Here is a 15,400-nt window from a genome sequence, read left to right as displayed (position 1 = left end):
GGCTTTAAAATAAGTTAATTCTAGGGTTCCCCCCCCTTTTGTTTTAAATTCAAGACACCCATCCACTAAACTGCATGCTGGAGATAAAAGAAAGTCACACATTCCCTTTCATTCATGAATGTTTTTGCTTTTTCCCTTTTTAAAATATCTGAAAACATTCCACAGGGACCTTTTGGTTCATTGTAAATCTAATAACCATCCCTGTGTAAAACAAGAGGTTATTTGTACTTTGGGAAATAAGTCACCTTACTGGGAGTATGAACTTGCTCACATTAAAAACACTAGTAACACGCACCTCATGCATTTGTGAACAGAATTAATGGAATGGAAGTAGATATGTACATATTATGACAGACTGTACAATGAGCAGTGACTGAAAACCTCACACTATTTCATCATTTTTCTGCAGGGCTATATAAAGATGTCTTGTTTTCTGCTAAAAGCTCAGTCACATGGCTGTGTAATTCATTAATTTGAATTAATGGGTCTATTTCCCAGAACCCACATACCAGGCATGCATCTCATCCTCTGAGAGTGGTGCAGTATATATTGGTTAAACGGGTTGCACCTTTGAAACCCAATTTGCAAGAACATCAATTTTTCGTTCAGCAACTAACTTAAGTCTGCTCCAAGCAAACGTACTCTGGAGAAAAGAAAAACAAACGAAACAATTTTGTTTAAAAAGTTGACCTTTACCCACAGAAAGGAGCCATTGTAAAATGCTGGTTATTGTGATTCATGAAAAATACTAAATAAAGCAGGGCCAAGGAACCAAGTGAAATCTGGAATCCTACTATAAACAAGATCTCAGCTTTAGGAGCAAATAGCCAACATAATCAATTAATTACACTATTTAATTCTGACCCTAGCAGCACAGAACCATCTATGCTATCTTGGCCTCATCTGAGCCATTAAATTGTTCTCTTTAGACAGGTTTAAGTAACAATCTACTGTAATTAATCTTTTATACAAAGGTTACAAAATGCTCTTGCATCACTGTCCTGATACATGTCCTGTGAAATACTGACCTGTTTATGATTATTAATTTTTAATCATCTTGTCCTTGCTGTATTCCATTAAACTTTTCAAATATATCAGTTTCCACAGCTACCTCAACCTCTTCCTCAGGGAAATTGCTGTAATAGATTTTAGTCTAAGTTGAAAAGATTTATTTAAGTAGAAATGATTGTACTATTAACATGTATACTGATGGATGAGAAAAGATCAGCTAGTTTGATTAAAAAGTTCTAACACCCAAGATACAAATTGCTGGACAGTAAATTTGTGCTGGACAGGAGTGACCATCCTCAATGCAAAAGTTGTGCATATTTGGGCCAGATGGTGATTTTAAGGCTTGTGACGTGGGAATGGGTGCGGATACATTCAGCACAGAGAAGCAATTTGAGCACTGTTTTCCTCATGGTCATTCATTAAGTCACCTTACTAGATCGTAACTTATCTTATATTCTCTATGTCTATTTAATGGGGTAGGGGCAAGATTAAACTCCTAGCTCCTGAAAGACAGTTTAGGATTAATGCATTAAGCAGGTAATGCACATTGACATGTACACTGTTATAGCTGCTACTTTCCTGCCTAACAGAAGGAATGTTATCTAAACTGCTCGCAGAACACCGTAATATGATATGCAGCATTTGCAATTTATAATTATATTGTACTATACTCTTCAAATATCCCTGGATTTTACAGTCTCAGACAGAGTTGCATCAAAAAAGAGTTGTGCAACAATCCATAAAAAATGGGCTACCTATGTAAACACTGCAGAAACAGAAGAACTGCCATACCAGAACAGACCATTTTATCTGCCTCAGATCCTGCCTGTGAGAAGGTCCTATACTTCTTACCTTCAGAGAAAGGTAAGCGGCTTCCGTCATGCATCTGGTCATTTATCCAAAATACTATGTCTTAAGTGTATTCTTGCCTGACCCCAACTGATGATCAGTGCCTGTAGCTTGAAGACTGACATCTTTATATATATAAGAATAGCATCTGCAAGTACCCTAGTTGGGATAAAAGTGTCTAAAACTTTCTTGAAACTTGATAGATTTCAAAAGCAAGTTCCAGGGGTTAATTATATTGCATTAGAAAAAACTTCTTTACTGTTTTATATTTGTTGCTTCTTAATTTTCTAAGTGACTTGCCCAGAGTCACACAGGAAGTCTGTGGTGGAACTGTGAATTGAACCTGGATCTCCCATATCCCAGGCCAGTGCTGCAACCACTGGGCCAGCCTTGCTGCCCCAGAAATGTCTTATTTATAGTTGATTATTATCTATGCTTTTGAAAATTCAGTCCAATAACTTTTTGTAGATCCAGATTCTGTTTCTTTCAGGCCTCCCTGCTTAGGAATTGTCCCACAATCAGTCCAGTAGGCTGGTGTTCATAATGCTTCAATCTGAAATACCTGTGTACTATTCTTTTTCACCCACTAGACAACCAGACATGGCAAGATCAACAGATCTTGGGTAGCATCAGTATAGCAGCAGAAACTCCCAAAAAGGTCTCCCATCCTAGTGGGGAAGAGAAAATAGCCAAGAGAATCCTCCCAATTTTTCCCTGCAATGCTCATAAAGACACTGGCCTCAATTCTATTACATTTGCTTGTGACACCTGGGAATACGACAGGAAAGGGGTTTGATGTGTTTTCCAGCTGACTGAATCTGAACTTTTAAATTCACCACTTAAAGCTTAAACAACAATTTTAGAATAAATGTTATTTGTAAGGGATAGGCTGTTGTCACTAGCCAATAGAATGCTGTTTTCAAAAGTCCAGCTGTATATAGGTCAAGGAAGGAGGTGCTGCAACCAAGAGGGAAAAATAAGGGACAAGGCAGAAGTTTTAGGTAAAATAGGAAATATAAGGAAGCTGTCTTATTTATTTTAAAACTTCCATGCTTGCCAAATCACTGGGGGCCCACTCCAATAGTCTTTAGCCCCAAAGAAGAAAAAAAACCTGTTACCTACCTTTCGTAACTGTTCTTCTAAATGTGTTGCTCGTGTTCATTCCATTCTATACGTGTGTGCACCTACATGCACGGTCAGAGATTTCTACCTTAGCGGTATCCGTAGGGTTGACTCTGGTGCCCCATTGTGTGCCACGCCCATGTGGCGGTATATCAGGCGCCGCCGACCCTATGCCCTCTCAGCTCCTTCTTGTCAGCAATTCTGACAGAGGAATAGGAGGGTGGGGAATGCAATGGACATGAGCAACACCTCTTGAACAGTTATGAAAAGGTAGGTAACCGTTTTTTCTTCGAGTGCTTGCTCATGTTGATTCTATTCTAGGTGACTCACAAGCAGTATCAATGGAGGTGGGCTCAGATTTCACAGTCCAGCGCAGTGGTTCTCAAACTTTTGTATTGGTAACCCCTTTCACATAGCAAGCCTAGGAGTGTGATCCCCCTTATAAATTAAAAACACTTTTTTATATATGTAACGCCATTATAAATGCTGGATGCAAAGTGGGGGTTGGGGTGGAGGCTGACAGCTCACGACCCCCCATGTAATTACCTCGTGACCCCCTGAGGGGTCATGACACCAAGTTTGAGAACCCCTGGTAGTGGCTGGCAGTACTGCTCTACCGAAGCCAGCATAGTCCTGGGCTGCTGGGTAAGTGTGAATGGGACATGAACGTGTGGATGGACAACCAGGTGGCCACCCTACAGATGTCCTAGATAGGCACTTGAATAGGAAATCTGCTGAAGAGGCTTGCTTCCTGGGTGAGTGGGCAGTAACCATCGCTGGAAGTGGCACCTATGTCCAATCGTAGCAGCAGCGAATGCAGGCAGTGATCCAAGAAGAAATTCTTTGAGTAGACACTGGATGATCTTTCATCCTGTCAGCCACCATGATGAACAATTGCGTTGACTTGCAGAATGGCTTGATCCTTTCAATGTCCATTTGGCCAGGTAGGTCGCTCTGGTGAAAGGCTTTCTACTGCCCAACAGGACCTGTTGGACACCAGCTGAGCACTCCTGCTCCTCTGCATTTAACCATGGAACAGCCAAGTCGTCAAATGCAGTGCCACCAGGTTCAGATGCAGAAGACTGCCATAGTTTGGGCCACCAGGACCAGCCTGAGCGGTAGCTGTAACAGAGCAGCCACCAAGAGGTCCAGAAGCGTGCCGAACCAGGGCTGGTGCTACCAGCCCGGCGCTATGACGATCACCTTCAACCTGTCCTGCTTGATTTTCATGAGGACCTTGTGAATTAATGACACTGTGCTGGGGGAGAGAGTGGGGGGGGTGAGCCCCCAACCACAGAAGTAGAAGAGCGTCTGACAGGGAGCCTCGGTCAATCCCCCAAATTGAGCAGAAAATGAGGCATGTCCTGTTCTGCCTGGACATGAACAGGTCCACCTGGGGAATCCCCCACCTCTGGAAGATGATGCTGACCACTTCAGGATGGTAGGACCACTCATGGCAAGATGACAAGGCCCCACTGAGGCAATCTGCCAAAGTGTTCCTGGCTGTAGGGAGATGTGTGGCTATGAGATGGATGCTGTGTTGTATACAGAAGTCCCAGAGCCTGAGAGCTTCCCCGCAAAGAGCAGATGATCTGGCTCTGCCTTGCTTGTTGATATAGAGCATAGTAGTTGTGTTGTCCGTCAGGTCCTGGACCAGCCTGCTTTTTATGAGAGGTAGGAAGGCTTGGCAGGCCAGGTGAACTGCTCTGAGCTCCCTGACATGTGTAGGGAGCAATCGTAATTCGACCAATGGCCTTGTGTGCTGAGATTGCTCCGGTGGTCTTCCTACCCCAGGTCCAAAGCATCAGAGAGGAGGGTCACTGATGGTGATGGAGCCACAAAGGGAACCCCCTCCAACATCAGTGCTAGAGTCTGCCACCAGGTGGGTGATGACAGTACATGGTCTGGGACCCTGACCACCCAGTCCATGCTGTGTCTGTTGGGGATGTAGACTGACACCAGCAGGGGCCTCAGATGGAGTCGTGCATGTCGGACCACATAAACGTAGTCCGCCATGTGGCCCAACAATCTCAGGCACGTGTGAGCCGTGGTGAGGGGGTGGGCTTGAATGCACAAGATGAGGTCTGCCATGGCTTGGAACCAAGTCTCAGGTAGGAAGGCTTTGGCTTGTAGAGTCGAGGACTGCTCCAATAAACTCTATGCGTTGCACCAGACTTAAGGTCAACTTTTTCTTGTTTATTAACAGCTCTGGGTCACAACAGGTGGAACAAACCAGATTGAGATGCTGCTGGACTGACCCTTTATTAGCCAGTAATTGGGGTACGGGTAAATTTGAACACCCTGGTGCCTCAGATAAGCAGCCACTGGTGCTATGCACTTCGTGAACACTCTCAGGACTGACGAGAGACTGAATGGCAATGCCATGAATTGGAAATGATGCTGGTCCAGCGTAAAATGAAGGAAGCGCCTGTGCCCCGGGAAAATGGAAATGTGGAAATACGCACAAGTCGAGGGCAGTGTACCAGTCTCCCCAGTCCAGGGAGAGGATGATGGAGACCAGGGAGACCATGCGAAACTTCAACTTTTTGAGAGACCTTGTGGAGACGACGCAGGTCCAAGATGGGTCTGAGGCCTACTTTTGCTTTTGGAATCAGGAAGTAATGGGAGTAGAACCCCTTTCCTTTCATGTCTCGAGAGACCTCCTCCACTGCCCCCAAGCACAGGAGGTTCTTGACCTTTTGGATGAGGAGCTGTTTGTGAGACAAGTCCCTGAAGGTCGACGGGAAAAGGGGGTGGACTACGAACTGCAGGGTGTAACATGATGATTTTACTTTGAACACCAAATAGTCCGAGGTCAGCTGAGACCAGACTGACTGGAAGGGATGGAGGTGGTTGAGGAAAGAGTGGGAGGGTGGATCCTGGGAAGTGACTGGGGTGTCACCCTCGAGCGTACCCTCAAAATGACTGCTTCTAGCCTCCTTGATTTCTGGAAGGCCCAGGATGAGCAGACGAATGGGAAGATGACAGGTGTCGCCACTTAGACCCCTTGTCTCTATCCTTTCTCCTGTAGGTGCCCACCCGGGGAGTCCCCCAAGACATGGACTGCAGAAGTGGAGGAGGTGAGGGCATAACAGCTTCCTCGCCTGCAGAGTATGGCTGCCCAAGTAGCAGAGGGTGGCACAGGAGTCTTTAAGGCCATGGAGTCTCAAGTCCATGAGCTCGGAGACAAGTCCCATCCCCTCAAACGGGAGGTCCTATAGAGTGGCCTGCATCTCCTGGGCTAACCCGGAGGACTGCAAGCAGGAGCTGCGCCTCACGGCCACTGCAGAGGCAACCACTCTGGCTGCTGAGTCAGTAGAGTCCCAGGCCATCTGATAGGCCCCCCTTGCCATGCTGTGCCTTCGTCCACCAAAGCAGTGAACCCCTAGGCTTAGTCCTGCAGGAGAGCCTCCTTGAATTTATTAAGGGAGTCCCACAGGTTAAAACTGTACCTGCCTAACAGGGCCTAGTGGTGAGATACCCAAAATCACAGTTTTGCCATTGAATAAATCTTTCTGCCAAATAAGTCCAGTCTCCAGGCATCTTTGTTTTTCAGTGTGCCACTGACTTGGCCCTGCCTGTCCCTTTCATTAACAGTGAACATGACCAGTGACACTGCTGATGGGTATGTATACAGGTATTTGAACCCTTTTGCAGGGATGTAATACTTATTTTCCACCTTCTTAGAAGTAGGTGGAATGGAAGAGGGGGTCTGCCACAGCAATTTGGCAAATCTTAAGGACCCGTGGGTGGACGGGTAGCACAATCTGGGCCTTGTTGGAGGAGGATATGTTAAGAAAGTCAGACTTCTCTGTGACTTCTTCAATTTTTAAGTTCAAGTTGGTAGCCACCCTCTTAAGAAGGGCCTGGTGCTCCTTGAAGTCATTGGGAGGGGGAGAGAGAGAGAGAAAAAGAGGGTTTGCCCTTTTGGGAGGGACTTGCCACCACGGAGACAACAAAGACAAGTGCACCACCAAAGGGATGGCTCCTTAGGCGCTGGAGTCCTATGCGCTGCCCTGGTATTGGATTTGGCATCGTGTTCCGACTCCGGTGCCACGGGCCCCAGGGGACAGTTTGTCCAAGGCTGTCAGGGAGGACTGGTGGGAATACTGGATTGATATTGTGGGCACACCCCACGGGTTACCATACAGCCATTGAGCAGGCCACTGTCCCTGCTGCCATGCCATTGTGGCAGGTGCCGTGCCGGCTTTGCGGGTCGGTGGCAAATCACTCCTCCTTGGCGAGGGGCTGAACTTCCAGTCTGAGTCCAACCATTGCCCTTCCGGTGACCAGGGCGGAGCCATTGATGCATGAGTCTGCCGGCTGACCCTGGTCGGCAACCAACAAGGCAAAGATCGGTGCCTGCCCAGTGAGCAGAACCGGGAGGATGGCGACTGGTGCCATGACCGGGAGCAATCCTGCCCCAGTGGGAACAGATGTCTGAAAGACCATCTGGGCAAGGATGATTTGCGCCGTGGCGATCTTTGATGAGAAGCTCACTGGTACCGGTGGTACAGGGACCAGTGCCTCAACCCTGGTGTCCCATGTCTCGTAGTGGGAGAACGTGGCATTGGGGACCTGGGCCTTTTGACCGGAGACCAGGAATGCGGTGCCAGGGTCCTAGACTGCAGAGATGGGGATCTATATCTGCGGTCTGGTGACCGAGAGTGCTCCACTGCCCTATGGAGCAGTCCCATAACCAGCTTGCCCTTAGGCATTGGGGCCTTCACCAAGTCCGGTGCCTGGTGCAGTGTCTACAGTGCCAGTCGCCCTGCTTATTCTTTAGCGCTTCAGATCACAGTCATGGTGGTCTCTAATAGGCATCAGCCTGTTGTAGGACAAGCATGGTTTGAATCTGGGAGAATGGGGCATGCCCCACTCCGGGGTTAAGTCCCAGCCTGGACTCTAACTACCAAACTAACTTAACTCTTAACTTAAAAGCTAACTAAGTACCTAAACTATATACAAAAATGACAGACAATGGGCTGCTGAAGAATCGCTAACGCTCTTGCAACTGCAAGACAAGGCACTCCAACCAACTGTCATGGGCGGTAAGAAGGAACTGAGAGGGCATATATACCAGCACATGGACATGGCACTCAAGCAGGTGCCACCGCCAACCCTACGGATACTGCGAAGGCAAAAATCTCAGACAACCGTGCATGTTGGCGCGCACACACCTAAAATGGAATTGACATGAGCAAGCACTCAAAAAAGAATAGGGTATTTTGACTGAATAAGGACTGTAGGAATTTATCCCATATTAACTTTGCTTACAATGGTTACTATTGTAGATGTGAGTCATGACATACTTTGGGGCCTTTATAATTTGAATTGCCTTCATAATCAGGATTGAATCATAGAATCATAGAATTCAAGATCAGAAGGGACCATTATGATCATCTAGTCTGACCTCCTGCAAGATGCAGGCCACATAAGCCGATCCACCCACTTCAGCAAGCGCCCTCTCTGCCCCCCTGCGGAGGAGGAAGAAAAATTGGGTTCCATTATGCTAGGTGCTGGGCGCACACACACACACACTCTCTCTCTCTCTCTCTCTCTCCATCCTTCAAAGATTTTACAATCAAAGCCACTATGCTGTACTTTCGCATTTCTCTTTTTATTCCATTTTGGCCCAATGAAGGAAGAACAATTGTGGAAATACTACACATTTTCTTTGTTAATCCAATCCAACAAAATAAATTACAATCTTTGTTTGTTTTTGTTCCATTATCTACTAGATCAGTTACTACTTCTATTGTTTGCATTTTGTATGGAAAATAATCCTGCTAATACTAAACAGATATTTCTGAAAGCAGCCACAGTTCTATCAAACCCAACCGCACCCCACCCAACACACACCACTTTGACTAATGAACAGCTGTGAATGCTATTTTTACTCCTTTCACATGTAAATGGGTGTACACTACCTTTCCACAGCATTTTGCCTTGTCTATAATCTTCAGTGCAAACTCCTTTCCAGTGGCTCTAAGAAGAAAAATTGGAGAAACATTCATTAATGCCAGAAATTCCAGCCCAATTTCTGGTTATCTGTAAGAATACATGTAATCGTAATATAATCTTTTCACCCAGGGGAACAGCTGACAGAAAGATGGCAGAAATGATTTCATTTTGTTTCTCCTCTCTCCAAGTAACAGTCCTGCCTGCTGTTTCCCTGACTACCATTACCTTGCTTATTGTGTGCATTAATCCCAGACCAATAGCAGTGACCCTAATGTGACCCAATACTATACTCTGCCACTACTCTACTTCCATATGCAAAATTTGCCCCCAAATCCTTCATGTAGCTTTGTTCAACTGGCAGCCTGTAACCACACTTTGAAAACAGATCAGACTGCAGGTTTGCTTGTCAGCTCATGTATAGGATGAGCAGCAAGAAGGCAGCCAGGAATATCGATGGCCTTTTTGGAAAAAGTCCCATAGAAGTTAGTAGGGAAGAAAACTATAGGGTTCTATAGCAATTACTACACAACAGACATCAGTGGCTATTAAATTATATAGGATTTTAGAACTACCTGACAGAATTCTACAGGATGGTTCTGCAAAACCTAGAGTGACTAAGGTGATCATTTTCTAGTATATGTGAGAAGACTTTTCCTCCCATAAAGTAGGAGCTTACTCTAGCTTTTACACTTGGTCACCCACATCCAGATCTAAACATGTTCTCCACAGGAAATAAAAAAAGCAACAAAAACAAACTGTTCTGTCTATAAAGAAAATTCTAATTGTTGCGAATGACCTTCAGTTAACACATTAAAAATAGCAAGGGAAATGCAATAAGCCCATTCCTATTATTATTAATTATTTGTATTGCAATTGCACCTGGAAGCCCCAGGCAAGATCCGACCCAATGTAAGGGGTGCTATACAAATTCTGCTTTGTAACAAGCTTTTGTATCTCAATAAGAATTACCAGGTATGTTTTATTAAATTCATAGTTAACTATAGCCAACAAAAAAATGTTTCAGATTTAGCTAATAAAGACTAATGTCTCACAAAAGGAATTACATTTCATACATTAAACCTGTTCCTGACTAAACACAGTAGTATATTAAGAGCACCTTTGCTCTAAAAGTGCAGCTTTGTCTGCTAGGTTGTCATAGTTACAACCTGATTCAGTGTAGCACATAAGAAGAAATTCCATCTGAACAGCATTTGAGATTTAAATACTATCTTCTTATATTCACTATAAAGCCATGTAAAACTGTATTATGGGCACTGCATGTAATTCAGAATTGCAATCTATGTATGATGATACTTTAAGTAAATTATCCAAAAGCCTGATGATAAACACACTGCAAAATCCAGTTAAGATATGTGCAAAATTTTCAGAGTTTGTCATATAACAGGGAGTAGATCCTTGTAAAGATTCACAAAGTTAGCTCATTATCCTTCTTCAAATCCCTCCTTAAAATTCTCCTCTGTCATGATACCTGTAATAACCTTGACAATGGCTAGCCCACTGGTGTGCTCATACCACCACTTATCATGCTGATCATATTGTTTCATTGTTTCCTTGCACTGCACGCTCCGTATCCATCAGTTGTCTGAGACTAAGTTCTTTGTGGGCAAGGACTGTTTTGTTTTGTCTGTACAGCACCTCGGACAGTGGGGTCCTGGTCCATGACTAAGGCTTCTAGGTGCTATGTAATACAAATAATAAAACTGCAAACAGATGAGTGTTTATAACGCAGGGAGATGGAATAGCTCAGTGGTTTGAGCATTGGCCTACTAAACCCAGGGTTGTGAGTTCAATCCTTGAGGGGGCCACGTGGGGATCTTAAGCAAAATCAGTATTTGGTCCTGCTAGTGAAGGCAGGGGGCTGGACTCAATGACCTTTCAGGGTCCCTTCCAATTCTAGGAGATAGGTATATCTCCATATATGATATGAACTAGCATTTCCTTTCCCACTAGTATTATAGATTGGATATTTTTGATCAGCAGATGATTTCAATAATATTTCTGATCACTAGACTGAAGACACTAGATGTAAAGGAGTTTTATACAAAAAAAGTAGGGATTTTATTTATTTATTTATTTTATAGTTTATTTCTAGCTACTATTCCTTTATAACCAGAGGGCTCTTTCTTTTATCTGAACCTTGCTTTCTAAAGAATTCAGGTAAAATTATCAAAGTGTCTAAATCACTTAGGAGCTTATGTCCCATTTTCAAAAGCACTAAGTCACTTAGGAGCCCAAGTCCAAGTGACTTGCACCATGATGTAAGTGATTCTGAAAATGGAATTTAGACACTTGCAAAAAAAAATATTATCAGGCATCTTTATCCTGAGATCTCAAAACATTTTTCAAGTATTGTTGAATCTATGTGCAGACACTGAAATGTCACATTCAGGGTACATAAAGTACAGCAATTTTGTGCCTTCACACCATAAAACAGTGTCCAGTTATTATGACCCAAGTCTTTCATGGGTAGTTTCCTGCCAAGTGAACTGGATGGAAATCTAGTCATTAGAAGACTAGCTATGTCATTTTATAAATTTTAAAAGTTCTTTAGATTGTATATTTGCCTCAAGCTTTCTAAGCAGCACCACACAGATTTCCCCATTGAGCTAGTGAAGCTTATTAAAAACCTAAGCTTTTGGAAAAATTGTTTTTTAAGTGTTCAAGAATTGAGATGTTAATGTTGAGAGATAGCATTAAGCCTAAACCCTAATGTGCTTCAGTGCATGACAAAAAGCTCCTTTAAAGTAGTAACTATACACACAGGGGTCAAATTTAGCTATCTGGCTTGGTTTAGGAAGTAATTCCATCAGAAGTCCTCTAACTCTTATTCTTTAACGCATAAGCCTGGATATTTGTACAACAGAGTTCCCTGATGAGTGAAAACAGAAAATTACTTAATACTATGCACTAAAACTAAGCATGAAATTATCATTCAGGGGAATCACCCCATCACATGACAGAGAAGAAATCCACAATGGCAAAAGTGTGCTTTGGCTCTGCCTTTTTGCTTCATTTGTTATTAGTGTCTGCCAGTTTTTGGTTTTATTTTCATTGCCTGAGGGTTTTCTGCATTTGTAGAGAAAGTTCTGAGCAGAGAAAAGCCCTGAGACGCCAAATGCATTTACATTTAAAAGCTTTTTTGGAAAGCGGAGAAAGCTAACTAAGAAGAGTATGGAGGATTTGCAAGTAGTCACTGCCTATTTTGGGGGCTAGATCAGGTTGAAAAGGTCCTAAGGGTTTTGATGTACTGGCTGCCAGTACTTGTTTGGTTAATGGAGAGGAATTAATGGGATATAGCAACAAGAAACAAGACTCCTGGGAAACCATAACAGTGGCAGCAGAGTTAGGGTCATTTTTTAAGATCAACACACTTGAATCCAAGAAGAGGAGAATGCAGGTAATAGTTCAGCAGTGGTAGCCAGCACGTTCTGACATTTCTGTACATGAGTCAGACTCAGACTTAGCCAGCAGAAGTATCTTCGAAAGTTCTCTCATTAGCTGATAAGACTATGAAGAGACATTTCACTTCATAATTAAGAGTCAGTTGCTCCATGAGCTTCTGAATATAAAGCCTCCCATGAATTCTTAAAAAGAAGCCTACAAATAGGGATTAAACAATGAAAATTGTTTCCGTGAGCCCCAAGGCTCTCTCAGGCATTTGCTGGAACAAAAACCATTGCTATGGACAAAGCTGGAGACTCTTTAAAATAATACTGATCAAAGAAACCCACGTAATTGTTTTATCAGTGGCCAGTGTCAGATGGTTCTAAGAAATATTGTTAGCAATTGAGAGAGTGCCCCCTCCACTAGCAATCATGGATGGATGGATGCGCACACACTTTTTACAAGTGACAAACTTACTAAATAGTTCTTGCTTACCTAATTTCTTCTAATGTATTGGATGTATTTTCTCTCTCTCTCTCATGTTCATAAACTAAAGCTTAGAAATTTTCTTCCAATACATTATATACAGTATAAACATATCTATGTGATTAGAAGACAGACTATTACAGTATATGGATAACTAAATCTCAGGGCTATATCAGTTTATTTTTTTATTTTAATTGTTTTCACTCTCCATTTTTTTCTCTCCACAAACATTCTTTGCTGTAGACATTATAAAAGACAGTTACCTTTTTCCATAACTGTGTTCTTCGAGATGTTGCTCATGTTCATTCAACTTAGGTGTGTGTGCTCGCCACATGCACTGATGCCACAAGTTTTTCTCTTAGCAGTATCCATAGGGGACCAGCTCTGGCACTCCCTGGAGTGGCACGCATATGCTGCGGCATATAGGGTGCTGCCGGCCCCCTCCACCCTTAGTTCCTTCTTCCTGGAAACTCTGACAGTGGGGAAAGGAGGGCAGGTTGTGGAATGGACATGAGCAACACATCTTGAAGAACACCAGTTACAGAAAAAGGTAATGGCCTTTTCTTCAAGTGATTGCTCATGTCCATTCAATTTAGGTGGCTCCCAACAGTACCCCTGGAGGTGGGTAAAGAGTTCATGGACATGTAGATTGCAATACAGCTCTGCCAAACCCGGCATCATCCCTGGCCTGTTGTGTGAAGGCATAGTGGGCTGTGAACGTGCATACTGAGGACCACGTCGTGGCTTTACAGAGGTCCTGGATTGGAACATGTGCCAGGAAAGCTGCTGAGGATGCCTGCGCTCTAGTTGAGTGGGCTCTGAAGATCGGCAGCAGAGGGACTCCTGTTAACTTGCAGCAGATCCGAATGCAAGATGTGATCCAGTTAAAAATCTTTTTCATGGACACTGGGAGGCCCTTCATCCTATCAGCTGTAGAGATGAAAAGCTGAGTCAACCTACCGAAAGGTTTTGTCCAATTTAAGTAGAAAGCCAGGGCCCTTCTTACATCCAAAGTGTGAAGATGCCTCTCTTCGTTAGTCTCATGGGGCTTAGGGCAGAAGACTGGAAGAAAGATGTCCTGGCTCATGTGGAAAACATACATCACCTTGGGAAGGAAGGCCAGGTGGGACCGGAGCTGGACCTTGTCCTTATAGAAGACCATGTATGGTAGTTCTGAGGTCAGGGCTCACAGCTCAGAGACTCGCCTCGCTGATGTCACTGCCACCAGGAAAGCTACCTTCCATGATACGTGAGACAGGGAGCACAAGGCCAAAGGCTCAAAGGGCGGATCCATGAGCCTGGACAGAACCAAGATGAGATCCCACTGAGGAGTCGGGAACCGAACTTGAGGAAAGAGCCTCTTGAAGCCTCTAAGGAACCTGACAGTCATGTCATGGGAGAACACTGTCTGCCCCTGGATTGGCAGATGAAAGGCTGAAATAGCCGCCAGTTGCACTCTAATAGAGGAATGCACCAGGCCCTGGTTCTTAAATGAAGCAGGTAGTCTAAGATTGACTGCACCGAAGAATGCGAAGGGGAGATGCCCTGTGCGGCCTCCCAGCAGGAGAACCTCATACACTTTGCCAGGTAGGTCTGCCTAGTCGAGGGCTTTCTACTCTGGAGGAGGACCTTCTCGACTCCTTCCTAACAGGTCCGTTCATCCGGGTTCTTTCCCTTGAGGGAAGCTGGAGACCTTCCTTCCTTCCTGGGCTTCTTGGCTGGAGCCACGGAAGGAGATCAGTGCCAGCTCATAGACGGTACCAGGGGGACGCTGTGCACCAAGGTCACGGTGCTCAGTGCTGAATCGGAGCACTGCTCCAGCATCGGGGTAAGGGCAGACTCCATCAGAAGCGCCTTCAAATGAATGTCACGCTCTTTCTTTGTCCTGGGCTTGAAGGACTTGCAGATTTTGCACTTATCACTAACATGACCTTCACCCAAGCACCATAAACAACTATTATGTGGATTGCTAATGGGCATGGCCCTTTTACAGTGATCATGGGGTTTAAAGCCTGGGGACTGGGGCATGCCCCTCCTAAGGTGAAGTCCCTTTAGGGACCTACTAAATCTCTAACTTAACAAATAGGTTGAACTAACCTAGAGGGAAACTATACGCAGTAATATTTGCAAGGGGCAAATGAGTTCAAAGGAATGAAAAGCAACAGTTCTAGCTGAAGAAGCATAAGTTCCATGCATAGTCATTGGTGGCAAGAAGGAACTGAGAGTGGAGGGAGCCAGCGATGCCCTATATGCCGCAGCATACGCACACCACTCCACGGGGTGCCAGAGCTGGTCCCCTATGGATACTGCTGAGGGAAAAAACTTCTGGCACCGGTGCATGTGGTGAGCGCACACACCTAAACTGAATGGACATGAGCAATCACTCGAAGAAAAATAAGCCATATTTATTTCTCATTATTGCACTATCATGACTTTTTTTATTTTGTTTTGTTTTGTCATACATACTATTGATAGACATACATTTTATACTATGTATACCTGTATGTATATTTTCTACATACTGTATATACACACTGTCTCAGACATACACACTGGATTCTGT

At 44.3% G+C, this 15,400-nt stretch overlaps 1 protein-coding gene across 14 annotated transcripts in view; it reads right to left on the bottom strand.

Annotated features, from left to right (window-relative positions):
• The window catches only part of DCLK2 (doublecortin like kinase 2), a 137,662-nt gene that overhangs the window by 30,914 nt on the left and 91,348 nt on the right, over window positions 1–15,400 (bottom strand). For all 14 annotated transcript variants that reach the window (XR_005599635.1, XR_005599634.1, XR_005599636.1 and 11 more), the window contains one exon: window positions 8,913–8,970. Coding sequence is in view for 10 of the 14 variants with exons in the window: in XM_039542028.1 (XP_039397962.1) it covers window positions 8,913–8,970 (58 nt within the window). In the remaining 4 variants the exon portion in view is untranslated. The remainder of the gene's footprint in view (window positions 1–8,912; window positions 8,971–15,400) is intronic.

Source organism: Mauremys reevesii, linkage group 5 (assembly GCF_016161935.1).
Source record: "Mauremys reevesii isolate NIE-2019 linkage group 5, ASM1616193v1, whole genome shotgun sequence".
NCBI classification, from domain to species: Eukaryota; Metazoa; Chordata; order Testudines; family Geoemydidae; genus Mauremys; species Mauremys reevesii.
This window is presented reverse-complemented; position numbering and strand designations above follow the sequence as displayed.